Source organism: Rhinopithecus roxellana, chromosome 4, assembly GCF_007565055.1.
Source record: "Rhinopithecus roxellana isolate Shanxi Qingling chromosome 4, ASM756505v1, whole genome shotgun sequence".
Lineage (NCBI taxonomy): Eukaryota > Metazoa > Chordata > Mammalia > Primates > Cercopithecidae > Rhinopithecus > Rhinopithecus roxellana.
In genome coordinates this window covers 8,078,553-8,091,326 of record NC_044552.1, presented here as the reverse complement: position 1 = coordinate 8,091,326, position 12,774 = coordinate 8,078,553, and the positions used below count along the sequence as shown (strand labels likewise).

The 12,774-nt window shown below is 41.4% G+C and overlaps 1 protein-coding gene across 4 annotated transcripts in view; it reads right to left on the bottom strand.

Moving 5' to 3' along the window:
- Nucleotides 1-12,774, bottom strand: part of ADTRP (androgen dependent TFPI regulating protein) — an 89,417-nt gene that overhangs the window by 40,717 nt on the left and 35,926 nt on the right. For all 4 annotated transcript variants that reach the window (XM_030929562.1, XM_030929563.1, XM_030929564.1 and 1 more), the window contains one exon: nucleotides 10,978-11,079. In XM_030929562.1, coding sequence (XP_030785422.1) covers nucleotides 10,978-11,079 — 102 coding nt within the window. The remainder of the gene's footprint in view (nucleotides 1-10,977; nucleotides 11,080-12,774) is intronic.

Here is a 12,774-nt window from a genome sequence, read left to right as displayed (position 1 = left end):
ATCTGGGGCCATTTTAGTTGTCAGCCACTGTTAAAAGTTTGCAAGTACACACTCTGCACTCAGCGTAGAATTCCTGAGATCAGTGATCTGAGTGAGAATCAACAGAATCCCAAATTTGAGCAGACCTTTTATTCACACTTCGATAGATACTGGCAGGTGCCCCTGTCTCTTACATGGCTTAACATGCATGAGCTTCCTAGAGACAGAGCTCTTTCTTGTCCTCATTCCCGCACCCCTCTTTAGCTTTGCTCCAGTGTAAAGTTTTAGAGGAAATGATAAATCCAGCAAATGCATGAGAGTGACAGAAAGGGGATGAAGCCAGGGTAAGCAGGCCGATGATAGGTTGCGAGAGTTGATGAGATTGAGGAGGGAGATGGCAAAACAAGGACCTTCTATATAAATGGACTTGGATCTTGAATTGGGAGAGAAAGATAAAGGGCACAGCTGAAAATTCAGAAACTCAAGATGAGAAATATCTAAGAGCTAAGGATCCATGTGACAGACGTGTAATACATGGGCAAGTGTAATTATCACATCAAGAAGACTACCAGGAAATGCCCTGCAGAATTATTCCACTGACTGGTAATCCAAGGACCTGGAGGTAGGAGAAAGACAGAAGAACTGGACAAATTCAGATTTCCAATTAGGCACAAGCGGCTTCTTAGTAGGCAGAGAAGATGTTGAGACCAGGAACAAGGTGTGGGGGCTGGTTGAGAACCTGTCAGCATCTCCTTATTCAAGGCAAGAACGGAACTCCACAGCCTACAGTGTGTCTGCCTCTGGGGTTATTAAGCAACCAGAAGCATGACAGGGCCTCTTCCGTGCTGGCTATTTAATCAGGAAGAGGAGTGTCGGTTCTAACCTGGCAGAGAAGGCGCTCTCATCCCCCCGGCAGGCTGCTCTCGGGGATTTTTCATGTCTGTCTTGAGATCATGGGAGTTTGGCTCTTTCCTTCCACTTAGATTTTTAGTTTTTGCTCTTAGTATTTCAGAGAGATTTAGGATCTTCTGTTACGAGTTTCTCCAGCCTGGTTATTCTCCAGCATCAAGTCATTCTTCCCGTTGGAGTGTTACACATGGTTGCCATGGAAGTGAGCACTGGTTGATTCACACAGGAGAGGGACTCACCAGCAAGCCCTCAAGGGCACTGAATAATTTTAGTTACTAAAATTCCTAGTAACTTCTCAGAAGACATCTATACTTTTCTGATCACTAAAAACCTTTGACCTTGAATGAGAAATTAGAATTTTTTTTTAACTGGTTTTCTTCTGTTTAAAAAGCAGCCTGTTGATATGTTGATAATAGGAAATCACTCAATAATGGAATTTTAAAAATATGCTACTCTTGAGACCATACATTGGAAGTTCTCTGAACTGGGATTAAAAGGAGGGAAAAAAAAAATCACGCTTTCATCATCCTGGTCCTTGCTCTCCAGAGATGAAGAAAGCAGACAGTGAGTGCCCGGTTCCAGCTATGGAAAACCACCAATGGACTGGTTGTCCTCTGGAAGTGTTCACTATTAGACTTTCCTCTGTTTAGCTTAAGATTTCTTGAGAGGCAAAATGGCTTTATGGTGGTTATTCAGGTACCTCTGCTTCCTAATCCCAGTTTAGCTTCTGATTTCACTGTGGCATTTAAGGCATTCAGCATCTCAGTGTTTCCCAGGTGAATGACAGAAAAGACTCTAACCTACTCTAGGTTAGGAAGTTAATGGAATGATTTTTTTAAAAAAGGGTGGCTAGAAAGTTGTTTCAAAACAAGGATCCACCCATCAATAACACTATAGTGCTAAAACCTGAATTGATATTCAAGTAAATATACAGGTGTGGTTAATGATTCCACTTTATTTCTGCTCGGGAGCTTTGGTACATGTTCAGCAATGCTCTGAACAAGGGCCTTTCTCTCGGGATGCCATGGAGACATTCATACATTGGCTTAATTTATGTGTCTCTACTCTCCCTAGACTCACATGAGAAGTTATTTCCCAATACTATTTCCTGGTCATTGTTGTCCGTCATGTTTTCTCTTTCTCATGTAGACCTGGTCTAGAACATGGCCAGAGCACATTTTAGAATTTAATGGTACAAGGGGGCTGGACACAGTGGCTCACGTCTGTAATCCCAACACTTTGAGAGGCTGAGGCAGGTGGATCACTTGAGCTCAGGAGTTCAACATGGTGAAACCCCATCTCTAATAAAACACAGAAAATTAGCCAGGTGTGGCATGTGCCCATGTGACTGTAAATCCAGCTACTCGGGAGGCTGAGGCTGCAGTGAGTGATTATGCCACTGCACTCCAGCCTAGGTGACAAAGCGAGACTCCATCTCAAATAATAATAAAAATAATAATAATTTAATGGTACAAGGGATGGAAAATCACAGTTGGGTGACTTGATGTGAAACAGTTGCTTTTGAGATTGTGATTTTAAAGACATTTCATATGCCCTACCTTGGAAAAGTGTCATTTAAAAAATGCATTGAGAGGTTACCTTTGGGGGAAACTGGGCAAAGAGTACACAGCACCACTATGATTTGTTACACTTACATGTAAATCTACAATTATCTCAAAAAAAAGTTTAATAAACAGTGAGTTAAGGAGTAGAGTAAAGGAAAACTATGCATTTAGTAGATGCTGGATATGTGTTTATACAAAGATTACAGAGGAATAAATTTATTTTTTTCTGACTAGGGGACTGGACTTGCCTTGAGTAATGGATGTATTAAATACATGAGTATTAGAGAAAACACAGGTTTATGACTTTGGATCATATTCTAGACCCAGCTCTATCACTAATCAGTTCTGTGGTCTTGGGAAAGTTGAATAAACTACTCAAACCTCAGTTTCCTCTTCTGCAAGGTGAGCGGTTTGTAGAGATTGAGACATTTCAGTTCTATGATTCTGGGTTGACATTTATGTCTCCAGGAAACAACACAAGGGAAGATGAATTAGGGCTCACTATTCCATAGCAACTAACACTGACTCAGATCACTACCGACACAGATTATAAGCTACTTACAAAGACAATGAATGTTGTATTAAACAACAGAACCAAAATGGGCATTTTAAGAATGCATTAGAAATATATTTTTACTCTCTTCTTCTTTCACCTGGAAAACAGAATAAAGGAAAACTAATATACAGTATAATTCCAGTGTTTCCCTACAAAAGAAACGTAGAGTCTGAAATTCAGGGAGGGTTTTTGATTTTTTCAGTAAATCATGGAAATGATTCCATCACTAACCCACCCTATATGACAGCAACATCTCTTAAATTCCCCCAATCTTTTACTCTCTAATCTAATTATGAGCACTTGAAGGTAGAGACTATTCCAAGTTCAAAATCTTCAATCATTTTCCTTTGCTTACAGAACAGAAACAAAATCCTTAGCATTCATGCCCTTCAACATCTGACCCCACGTCTCTTTCCACACGAATCTCCTGCTTTTCCCCCCTTTGATACCTTTGTTCTTGCCAAACTAACTGTACTAAGTTAAATAGTGTCCTCAAAATTCATGTCATTCCTGGAATCTCAGAACGTTACCTCATTTGGAAACAAATGCAAATGTAATTAATTAAGATGAGGTCATACTGGAGTAAGGGGCCTTAAACCAACCTGGCTGATATCCTTGTAAAAGAGGACAAGAGGCACAGAGGCACATATCTGCAAGGAGTGAGAGGTAAAGACAGACACACAAACAGGGGAAACGTCATGTGATGACAAGGCAGAGACTGCAGTGATGTGTCTACAAGCCAAGGACTGCTGGCAACACCAGAAGCTGAGGAATGCATGCAGCAGATTCTCCTCTGGAGGCTTCTGAGAGAGTACGGCTCTGCCAGCACCTTGGTTTCAGACATCTAGCCTCCAGAATTGTGTGAGAATACATTTCTGTTAATTTAAATCACCCAATTTGTGGTGCTTTGTTATGGCAGCCTAGGAAACAAATATGCTGATCTACTTACTCATGGTGCCCTGGGCCTGCCTTGGGCTCAGACATTTCTCTCTTTTGGCTCATTATTTCTCATACTTGGACATCACTTGCTGTCTTTTCTATCCAACCTTTGAACCCCAGCTCAAATCTCCAACTCATTCATCACCTGTTCTAACCTGTACAGTGGGAAGTGACTTTCCCTTTAGAAGTATGCTGACGGCATTCATTGGACCTTATCCTGCACTCTTTGATAGCACCTTGTGGCTTGTTCTTTGACTTTTTACTATTTTCATGATGGGAATATTGTCTTTTATCCCCTGCTAGCCCAAATGGTGCCCACTCTGTGCTCAGCACATGATGAGATTTTAATGAATATTGGTTGTTGTGTTAATGCTTTGGCAGTGATGCAGCATCACTCTTTAAAATGAGAACCCCATATGTGTAGCTACATGAAACACACAGCCTCCAGGTTTTCTCCATGGTCTCTAAAGAAAGTGGCTTTTTAATACCCTACATGAAGCACTTCTGGGTGGTGTTGGTATGTTGAGAAGGTGGGGCAAGGTGGGGCATTGATTCTGGCTGCAAAAAGGAACATCTGGTCACGATCCATTAATCTGCTCTGTGATAATTCAGAAAGGATAGTTCTCCCACATCTTGAGGTAAATAAAGCCTTTACTCTCTTGCTTCTCTTCTTCTGATCAACTTGCCTTGCTTGTGTTCTAGGCCAGTGTTGCAGAGAATGTAATTGAGGCCAATATTTCTTTAGGCAGTACGGAGGAAGGGCAATCCTGCTCACCCAGCAGGGAGTGAGATGGGGCTGGTGTAGTGACTCATATCATTGACATTTGCAAAGGGAGGCCTACTGTTCACTAGCGAGATGCCAAGCAGAGTCTCTTTGTTGGGCCCCTTGGAAGACTGACATTTAGCCAGCAATTCTCTTTGAGGGAACAGGGGCAGAGAGGGGAAGTGGAAGGAAAGAGGAAGAGAAGAACCTTTTGGAAAAACCTGATTTGACATTGTCAATATTTGGCAATGTTCTGTCACCTTTATCAATATCCTACTGATCACTACTTATCAACATCCTTTGAGATCTGATATCTCCTTCTCTGACCAGCCATTCTGAGCTTTACCTTTTCTACTGCTACCACACTTTGTGTCTGTATCATACAATCTCTATCAAATTATATATGTAGTGCCTTACTTTTTCTATTGATAGGTAACTACACAACACTTTTTTTAAAAAAGAAAATACTTAGAATAGAGGTCACTATTACATGAGCTTAAATAATTTATTGCCACTTTTATGCAACAGAACAAATGGAATCTTTTGCTATACCTAGTATAAGACAGCCTTTTCGAAATTGGGGTGGAAAGGGTTACAATTCAGAGACCTAGGTCTGCATTCAATGGTGTTATTTTATAGCACAGGAGGCTGAATAATGGTCCCCAAAGATGTCTATGTCCTAATCCCTGGAACCTGTGAATATGTTAATATGTTACCTTGCATGGCAAAAGAGACATTGAAGATATAATTAAATAAAGGATTTTAAGATTAAGAGGCTAACTTGAGTTATCTGGATGGGCCCATTGTTATCACAGGGATCCTTATAAGAAGGAGGTGGGAACAGCAGAGGCAGAAAAAAAGGTGATGTGAAGATGGTGGAAGCAGAGGCTGGAGTGATGTGCTCTGAAGGAGGAGGAAAGAGCTATGAGCCAAGGAAGGTAAGTGGTCTGCCTGGAAGAAGTAAGGAAACAGTCTCCTCCGGAGACTCTAGAACGAATGCGACTCTGCTAGTACCTGAATTTTCTCCCATGCAACCCATTTTGAACTTCTGACCTCCAAACGTTAAGATAACACATTTGTACTGTGTTCAGCTATGAAATTTGCATTAATTTGTAATAGCAATAAGCACACCACTCTGTTCTCTCACCCTATTTATTGTGTGTTTACTGCTTGTCTTCCCCACTGGGATGTGTATATAGTCCATAAGGACAGAGCATAACCAAGGCTCTATCTTCTCCCCCACACACTCTCAAAACTGCCCTTGAAGAGGTCACAGCGAGTACCAAATTGCCAAGTCCAGTGGAAAGGTCTGACTCAAGTCCTCTCACAAGGTCATCATATTCACCTCTCAGCAGCTTTGGACATAAAATACATCCTCCTTCTTGAAATATTTTTACACTGAGTTCCAGGAGACTACACTGCATTGGGTTTTTCGTCCCAGTTCACTGGCACCTCCTTCTCGGTGTCCTTCACTGAATCCGTCTCCCTTTTCTCCCAACCACTGAAGGCTGGAGTATTCCAAGACTTAGTCTCCTGGAATATCTTATCTAACCATAACTACTCCCTAGGTGATTTTACTAAATTTAACTTTAAAAACAATCTGCATAATGAAGATAATCAGATGTATGTCACCATCCCAGAAAGCTACCCTACACATGTCCAAGCTAGAGCAGTATGTCCAGCTGCCTGTTCCACATGTTGACATCATTATCTAATAGGTATCTCAAACTCACATGTCTAAATGGAACAATTGATTTCCTTGTTCATAATCCTTGCACCTCCCCAGCCTCTGTATCCATACGCCTTCCCTGCGGCTTAGGCTAAACATCTTTTATCTTTCTTTCTGCCATATGGATTATTAAGTATATATATGTATGTTAGGGAGGTACAAAGAAGGCGTCCCTGAAGAGGTGACTTTTTCTATCATACTCAGAATAACATGCCAACTCCTTGCAAGTCACATGAGGCATAATCTGAACCCTGGCTACACCCTCTCACCTCCTCCCTCCTCATTCTGAACCAGCCACGCTGGCCTTCTTGTTTTTTAGAGATGCCAGTATTTCCTTGGAGGCTTTTTAAACTTGCTGTTCTGTCTGCCTGAGCCTTTCTTCTGCCAGAATGTCCTGTGGCTGTTTCCTTCACCCTATCCAAATTTTTATTAAAATATCAGCTCATCATAGAGGCATCCCTTGGCCACTATAATTTCCCTGTACCCTGTTAAACCTGCTTTTTTTCCACACAGACACCCACTCACACACCACTCTGTTCTCTCACCCTGTTTATTTATTGTGTGTTTACTGCTTATCTTCCCCATTGGGATGTGTGTATAGTCCACAAGGACAGATCTTTTCGATGGTCTTGTTCATTGCTGCATCTTCAGCTCTTAGAAGAGGGCCTTGTACATAGCTTAACTACTCTTTTTCAAGTGAATAAATGACAACATATTAAATAACTAGGTGGCTGTATTTGGGACTTGCGCCAATTTAAAGAGCCAGGGAAAGCCCTGTCTCTCAATAGCAGATTGTTTTGAAACCCTCATTAACATCAATGAAACTTTTTTAGTTCTAGGACTCTGTGATCATGGATTGAGAATAAGCCAGTGGATCTTGGTTGGGAATTCTTAAGTTTTACATGAGAATACCTTATATTCATGCAATCCTTGACAGTTGTTAAAGTTTGCACACACATTCTCAATAATCATGTACTATTTTCAAAGATAGAAGGGGCTCTGAGGAGTTCTCTGATCTATTTCACCTCTCCTTTGGGGCAACCTGAAGAATTTAGGTTTATTTCCAGAGAAATAAGTCCTCCAGCTCCCCTCCGGTTAGGATTTGATAATTTTCTCAGTTACTGGGAGTCCGCTTACTGCTATTTAAATCTGTCTGCTCTGATTCTATCTTTAGTAGGCATTTAGATAAGACCTGAGGAATTAATGTTTTCCTGGCAAAACCTGAAGGAACACTTTGCTGTTCTTTCCCTTGTTTTATGAAGACTGGAGAACTGTTTAGCACTAAAACAGTCAGATTGATCTACTTTAATTAAGGTGCCCTGTCCACGGTGGATGCAAATATCTCACTGATGTTTCTATTTAGTCTGAATACATAACAAGGGCAGGAAAATGTCTGTTAGAGACACAATCCGCTTAGAATAGTCCTGCTGCAATGACAAGTTTCCAATGAGCTACAAGGGTTGAGCTGGGAGCAATCCAAAGACTTGATTACTTATGAAGGTCCTACAACCACACTGTGTCCAAGAGGAGAGTGGTATTTCTTACTTTGACAGATACTACTCATAACAACTGGGGTGGCATCATAAATGGCCATGGGGAAAATATTCCAAAGCTAAGGCTAAAATAGCAAACATAGATAGTGTTGAGAAACGAAAGAAGCTTTCAGGACCGCATGGCACTGGTGATGGAAGGCAATTGTTCTACTGTGGAAAGGAAAAAGGAGCCATACAGGGAACAGGACCAGCCCCACACAGAAGTACTTAGTACCAAATGTCCAGCCGGACTGCCCATCATTACTCTGGCTGCCATAGTGGCGATTTCCCGGAATTGTAGTCCTTCCTTTGGACCATCATGGACAGGCACTGGCAAAATGTGGGAAGTGTTAACAAACTGACACAGTAGCAGCCATTTCTACCATGAGTTCACACTAGTATTTAAGAACTTGGCAGAGAACACTCCTTGAGGCAATAGGCCAAGAAGATTTAATAGTGAGGACAGAAAATGTCCAGAACAAGGAACACAGTCTAGAAGACAGAGATGGGATATAGTTATTAGGACACTTAATTTGGAGCAGACATCAAAAGATGGCAGGAAGTTTGGGGATGACTGCGTTAGGGACACCCAAGGCCAGTTTTGCTGATACCAACATTTTTCCTAGAGATGGATCTGTTGAGAGTTTCTTCAACCAAATTAAGAGAAACACAGAAACGTCTGTATATGACCTAGGGTAGCTTCCTCCTCCTCTTCTCTCCTTGTCACCATTGTTCCACTTCCTTTGACCCTTGCTCCTTTACTCTGAGGGATTCAGGTTACTTGAATGACCAAAGGGCAAAGGATAAGGTCCACGGCACCCCTCAGCTTGTGAGGCACAAAAATATTTAAGGATCTCCGTTGCACAGTATTTGCCTTGCTAATTAGCTCATGGATGTGATGTATGTTATCCAGCTCTCTGCTTCCAAAATTATCACGAATCCATATGGCTGTTTACTTAGCAAGGTCACAAATATTGGGCACCATCATCATAACTATTTGAAAGAAATCCAACTTTCTATCAACCCTAAGGTGTGGGGGGTGGGGAGATGGTAGTCATTGTGAAGAAAAACTACAAGATAAGCACACAAACCTTGAGAAGGTGTTTGACAGGTGCATTTGGCCCCACATAAAAGATACTTACAAGATTCTGCCTTTTTATTATTTTAGTAACATCTAGCTCAGCCAGTAGTTTCAAATCCCTTCATTTTCTTAGAATTTTGGCTTAGCAGCGTACAGATGAGGATTCGGGATTTTTTTTTTTTTTAAGTAAGAATTCACACTTTGCTATACTGATCAAGCAAAGCGAGGTCCTTTTGACTGCCTGGTGAATTATGAAACAAAACCAAATCGAATCACAAGTTCTGGACTTAGTGTAGCAAAAGGCAATGAAGGGTGCATTAGCCTCAGATTTCCATCCTAGCTGTGCTTCCTATGAATTCAGTGGCCTCAGGCACATCACTCATCCTCTCCGAGCTTTTATTTTATTTTTGTATTTGTAAAAATCAGGATTATAGTAGTTCTCTAAAGAAGGCTGTGTGAATTAAATGAGCCCATACCTAAGAAACATGCTTTGTACAATATAAAGTACCATTTCTTAAAAAAAAAAAAAAAAGGCAGGAATATTCACGACATCAGTGTTTCAGATTAACATTCATGGGAAACTGGGAAGGTGAAGAGTTTGACAAGAAAAAGTTGAGAGAAGGAGGGTTCCTAAGAGGTCAGACTTATTTAACATAGTTTGGTCCTAAACTCTGAAAGAGTTCAGAGCTGTAGTCTATTAGTCAGTCAAACATCAATAACTCACTGAGCACAAAATTCAGGCTGAAATTAGTTTTTTTCTGGAGACCGAGGCTCGTGGCAGGGGCAGTGTTAGTGGACTGAATTGTTTTTCTGAGTTGGTCATCTTGTGAGTTTTAAGACCATGGAAAGGTGGGCAAGAGTGAGGGTAGAAGACAGTCTGTGAGTGAACCTTTGAGGAGTCTTGACATGCCACTTCCTTGTGTCCTTTCCCGTTTTTTTTTTTTGTTTGTTTGTTTCTGTTTTTTTTTGAGGGAGGTCGGGGGGGGTGGAGTTTCGCTCTTGTCACCCAGGCTGAAGTGCAATAGTGTGCTCTTGGCTCACTGTAACCTTTGCCTCCTGGGTTCAAGCAATTCTCCTGCCTCAGCCTCTTGAGTAGCTGGGATTACAGGCGTCCGCCGCTATGCCCGGCTATCCCCTGGGTTTTTAAATGTCATTAGCTTTACAGAATCTGAGACCTTTTTATAATCTCCTGATTGATGTGGAAATACATTTGTAAGTATTTAGAAGCTGAGTTAGGTCTTTGAACAATTACTTTGTTCACATTGTGCCAATGACTCAGTTATCCTCCTCCAACCGAGACCTGGACAACCTCATGCCAACCCTGCTCATCTGGGTCCCTGATACTGATATTCAGGTTCCAGTGACCTAAAAATCTCAGAACAAGCTCTGTTTACTATTCAGCCTCTCCAAAACACAAGCTTGAATAAAAACCCAAATGGAAATGTATTCCTAGAAATATGTAAATGCTAATCCCATTTGTGATGCAGAATCATGACAAAGCGTGTTACTTAAGTAACTGCTGCTCAGCTATGAGATATTCTTTGGATGTTGGGGTGGGCTTTTTTTTAAAGCTTGCTTGATTCCATCCATACATTGGAAGTTTATGACATATGTGCAGAAGTCGCTTCTCTTTCAGGCCTGCCCTCTCAGAACTGTGTGTCTTTTCAATGACTTCCTAAGCAACATGGCAGACTCTCACCTGGACATCTCCTGTGTTCTCAGTAGACTCACTGTAATTATAGCACTGGTTTGTGTTCACTTTGTACCTTCAATATGCCCTTTAAATAAATAGTGATGGGGTGGAGAGAGGGGGTGAATTGGATGCTGAGAATTGAGACATTTGGAAACATAAATAAGGCACTTTGGAGTTTTCAGTACAGAGGCTACTGGTGTTCTGTGTTCACTGAATTTTCCCCTCACTCACCATTGCATGATTCAGCCACACTGGGATGACAGTATCTAGGACCTTGGGGTAAATGAGATCTCGATTGTAGAGAAAGAGGATCCAGAATGCCAAAAATACAAACTGGAAAATAAAACACAAAAAATAGCATCATTAGGCTTGGCTTTCTAAGATAATCAAGGAAACATAGCTAAATAAAAACAGATAACCATTTTAAAGATATCTTACATATACATTATAGGAATGTAGAACATATACATTATAGAAATTCTACAGTAAGCATTCTTCCCTTCATTTCATTGCTATATCTGCTGTTTCTGGGGGATTCCTCAATGTGCCAGAGAGTTAGAGATCAATTGTTTGTCATCGTGGCAGGCAGAGAAGATATGAATAAACAGGATTCCCAGACCATTAGTCATTTATTTTAACCAATAACTTCTTTTTCTAAACTTTCACCAGGAATGCTGAGAGTAGGCACATGGAGTGGCTTGAGTCATACATGTTCCTTGTCCACCCTCTAAATAGGCATGGTGAGGGGAAGCAGGAGGGCTGAGAACCATAAGTGCCAAGCTCCCAGGAAAATGCACAAGCTAGTTGACTGAGGGTTAGATCTCCCTGGTGCTCAGAACTTTGAATTGATCTCCTCTTGTACTCCTTGAGACTCTTGTCAAAGCATCAATCCTCTATGCTACAAAGTCAACGTGAAGATAAGGAAGCTAAAAAATACTAAACTTCTGATCTTCCTATCTTCTGACATTTCAAAGGCTCCATTTCTAAGCCTTAAAAAAATAAACAGACTTTATTGTTGATTTTAAAAACTTGACTATAGCCGGACTTGGTGGTTCTTGCCTGTAATCCCAGCACTTTTGGAGGTCAAGGCAGGCAGATCACTTGAACTCAGGAGTTCGAGATCAGCCTGGGCGACATGGCAAAACCATGTCTCTACCAAAAATACAAAAACGTAGCCAGGTATGATAGCACACACCTGTAGTACCAGCTACTTGGGAAGGTGAGACAGGAGGATCGCTGGAGCCTGGGAGGTTGAGGCTTCAGTGAATCGAGATCACACCACTGCACTCCAGTCTGGGCAATAGAGTGAGACTGTCTCAAAACGAAACAAAACAAAACAAAACCCCCCAAAACCAAAAAGCTTGGTCATTAGAAGATTTTACATGGGCAGAGGTAGAGGTATCCTGCAAAGTAATAGGTATCCGTGCTCTGTTATCACAGAACTCATTAGTGCTTGGAGAGTTGCATTTTGCATTTACGTTTGAAGTCTCCATACTATCGGAAGCAGGACAGGTAGAAGAAGGTAGTCATTTCTAATCATAGGCCCTGCTGGGCAGCTGGCATGCCTGATCTCTGTCTGTTTCCATTCTAGCTAACGAATGGAAAACATGAACAATATCATAGAAATGTGGACGGCATCAGCATACAAGCTTACTGTCCCTGGCATATGTCTCACTTCTTCCTGACATCCATCCACTCAGCAACATCAATGAGGTACCCACTGTGTACCCCATACCAGGCTGTCTTTCTCTCCTCGGTTGTCGTTTCCACGTGCCACCTTTGAAGGTCTCGTATCTTTTTTCAAAACAAAATTACTTGATGGTTTTCCACTTGCAGAAGTAACATGTGCTTATTGTAGCAAGTGAAACAAGATGTATAAAAGGGGAAAATTAGTCACCTCCCTCCCTAGGGCTCTCCATTCCCATCACCCTGATGGAACCAAGGTTGTCTCAGTTGTATTTTGATTAAGAAAGGTCTTTCAAACTTCCCCATTAGACAGCAATAAGGACGTTGTGCCAAGCCTTTGCA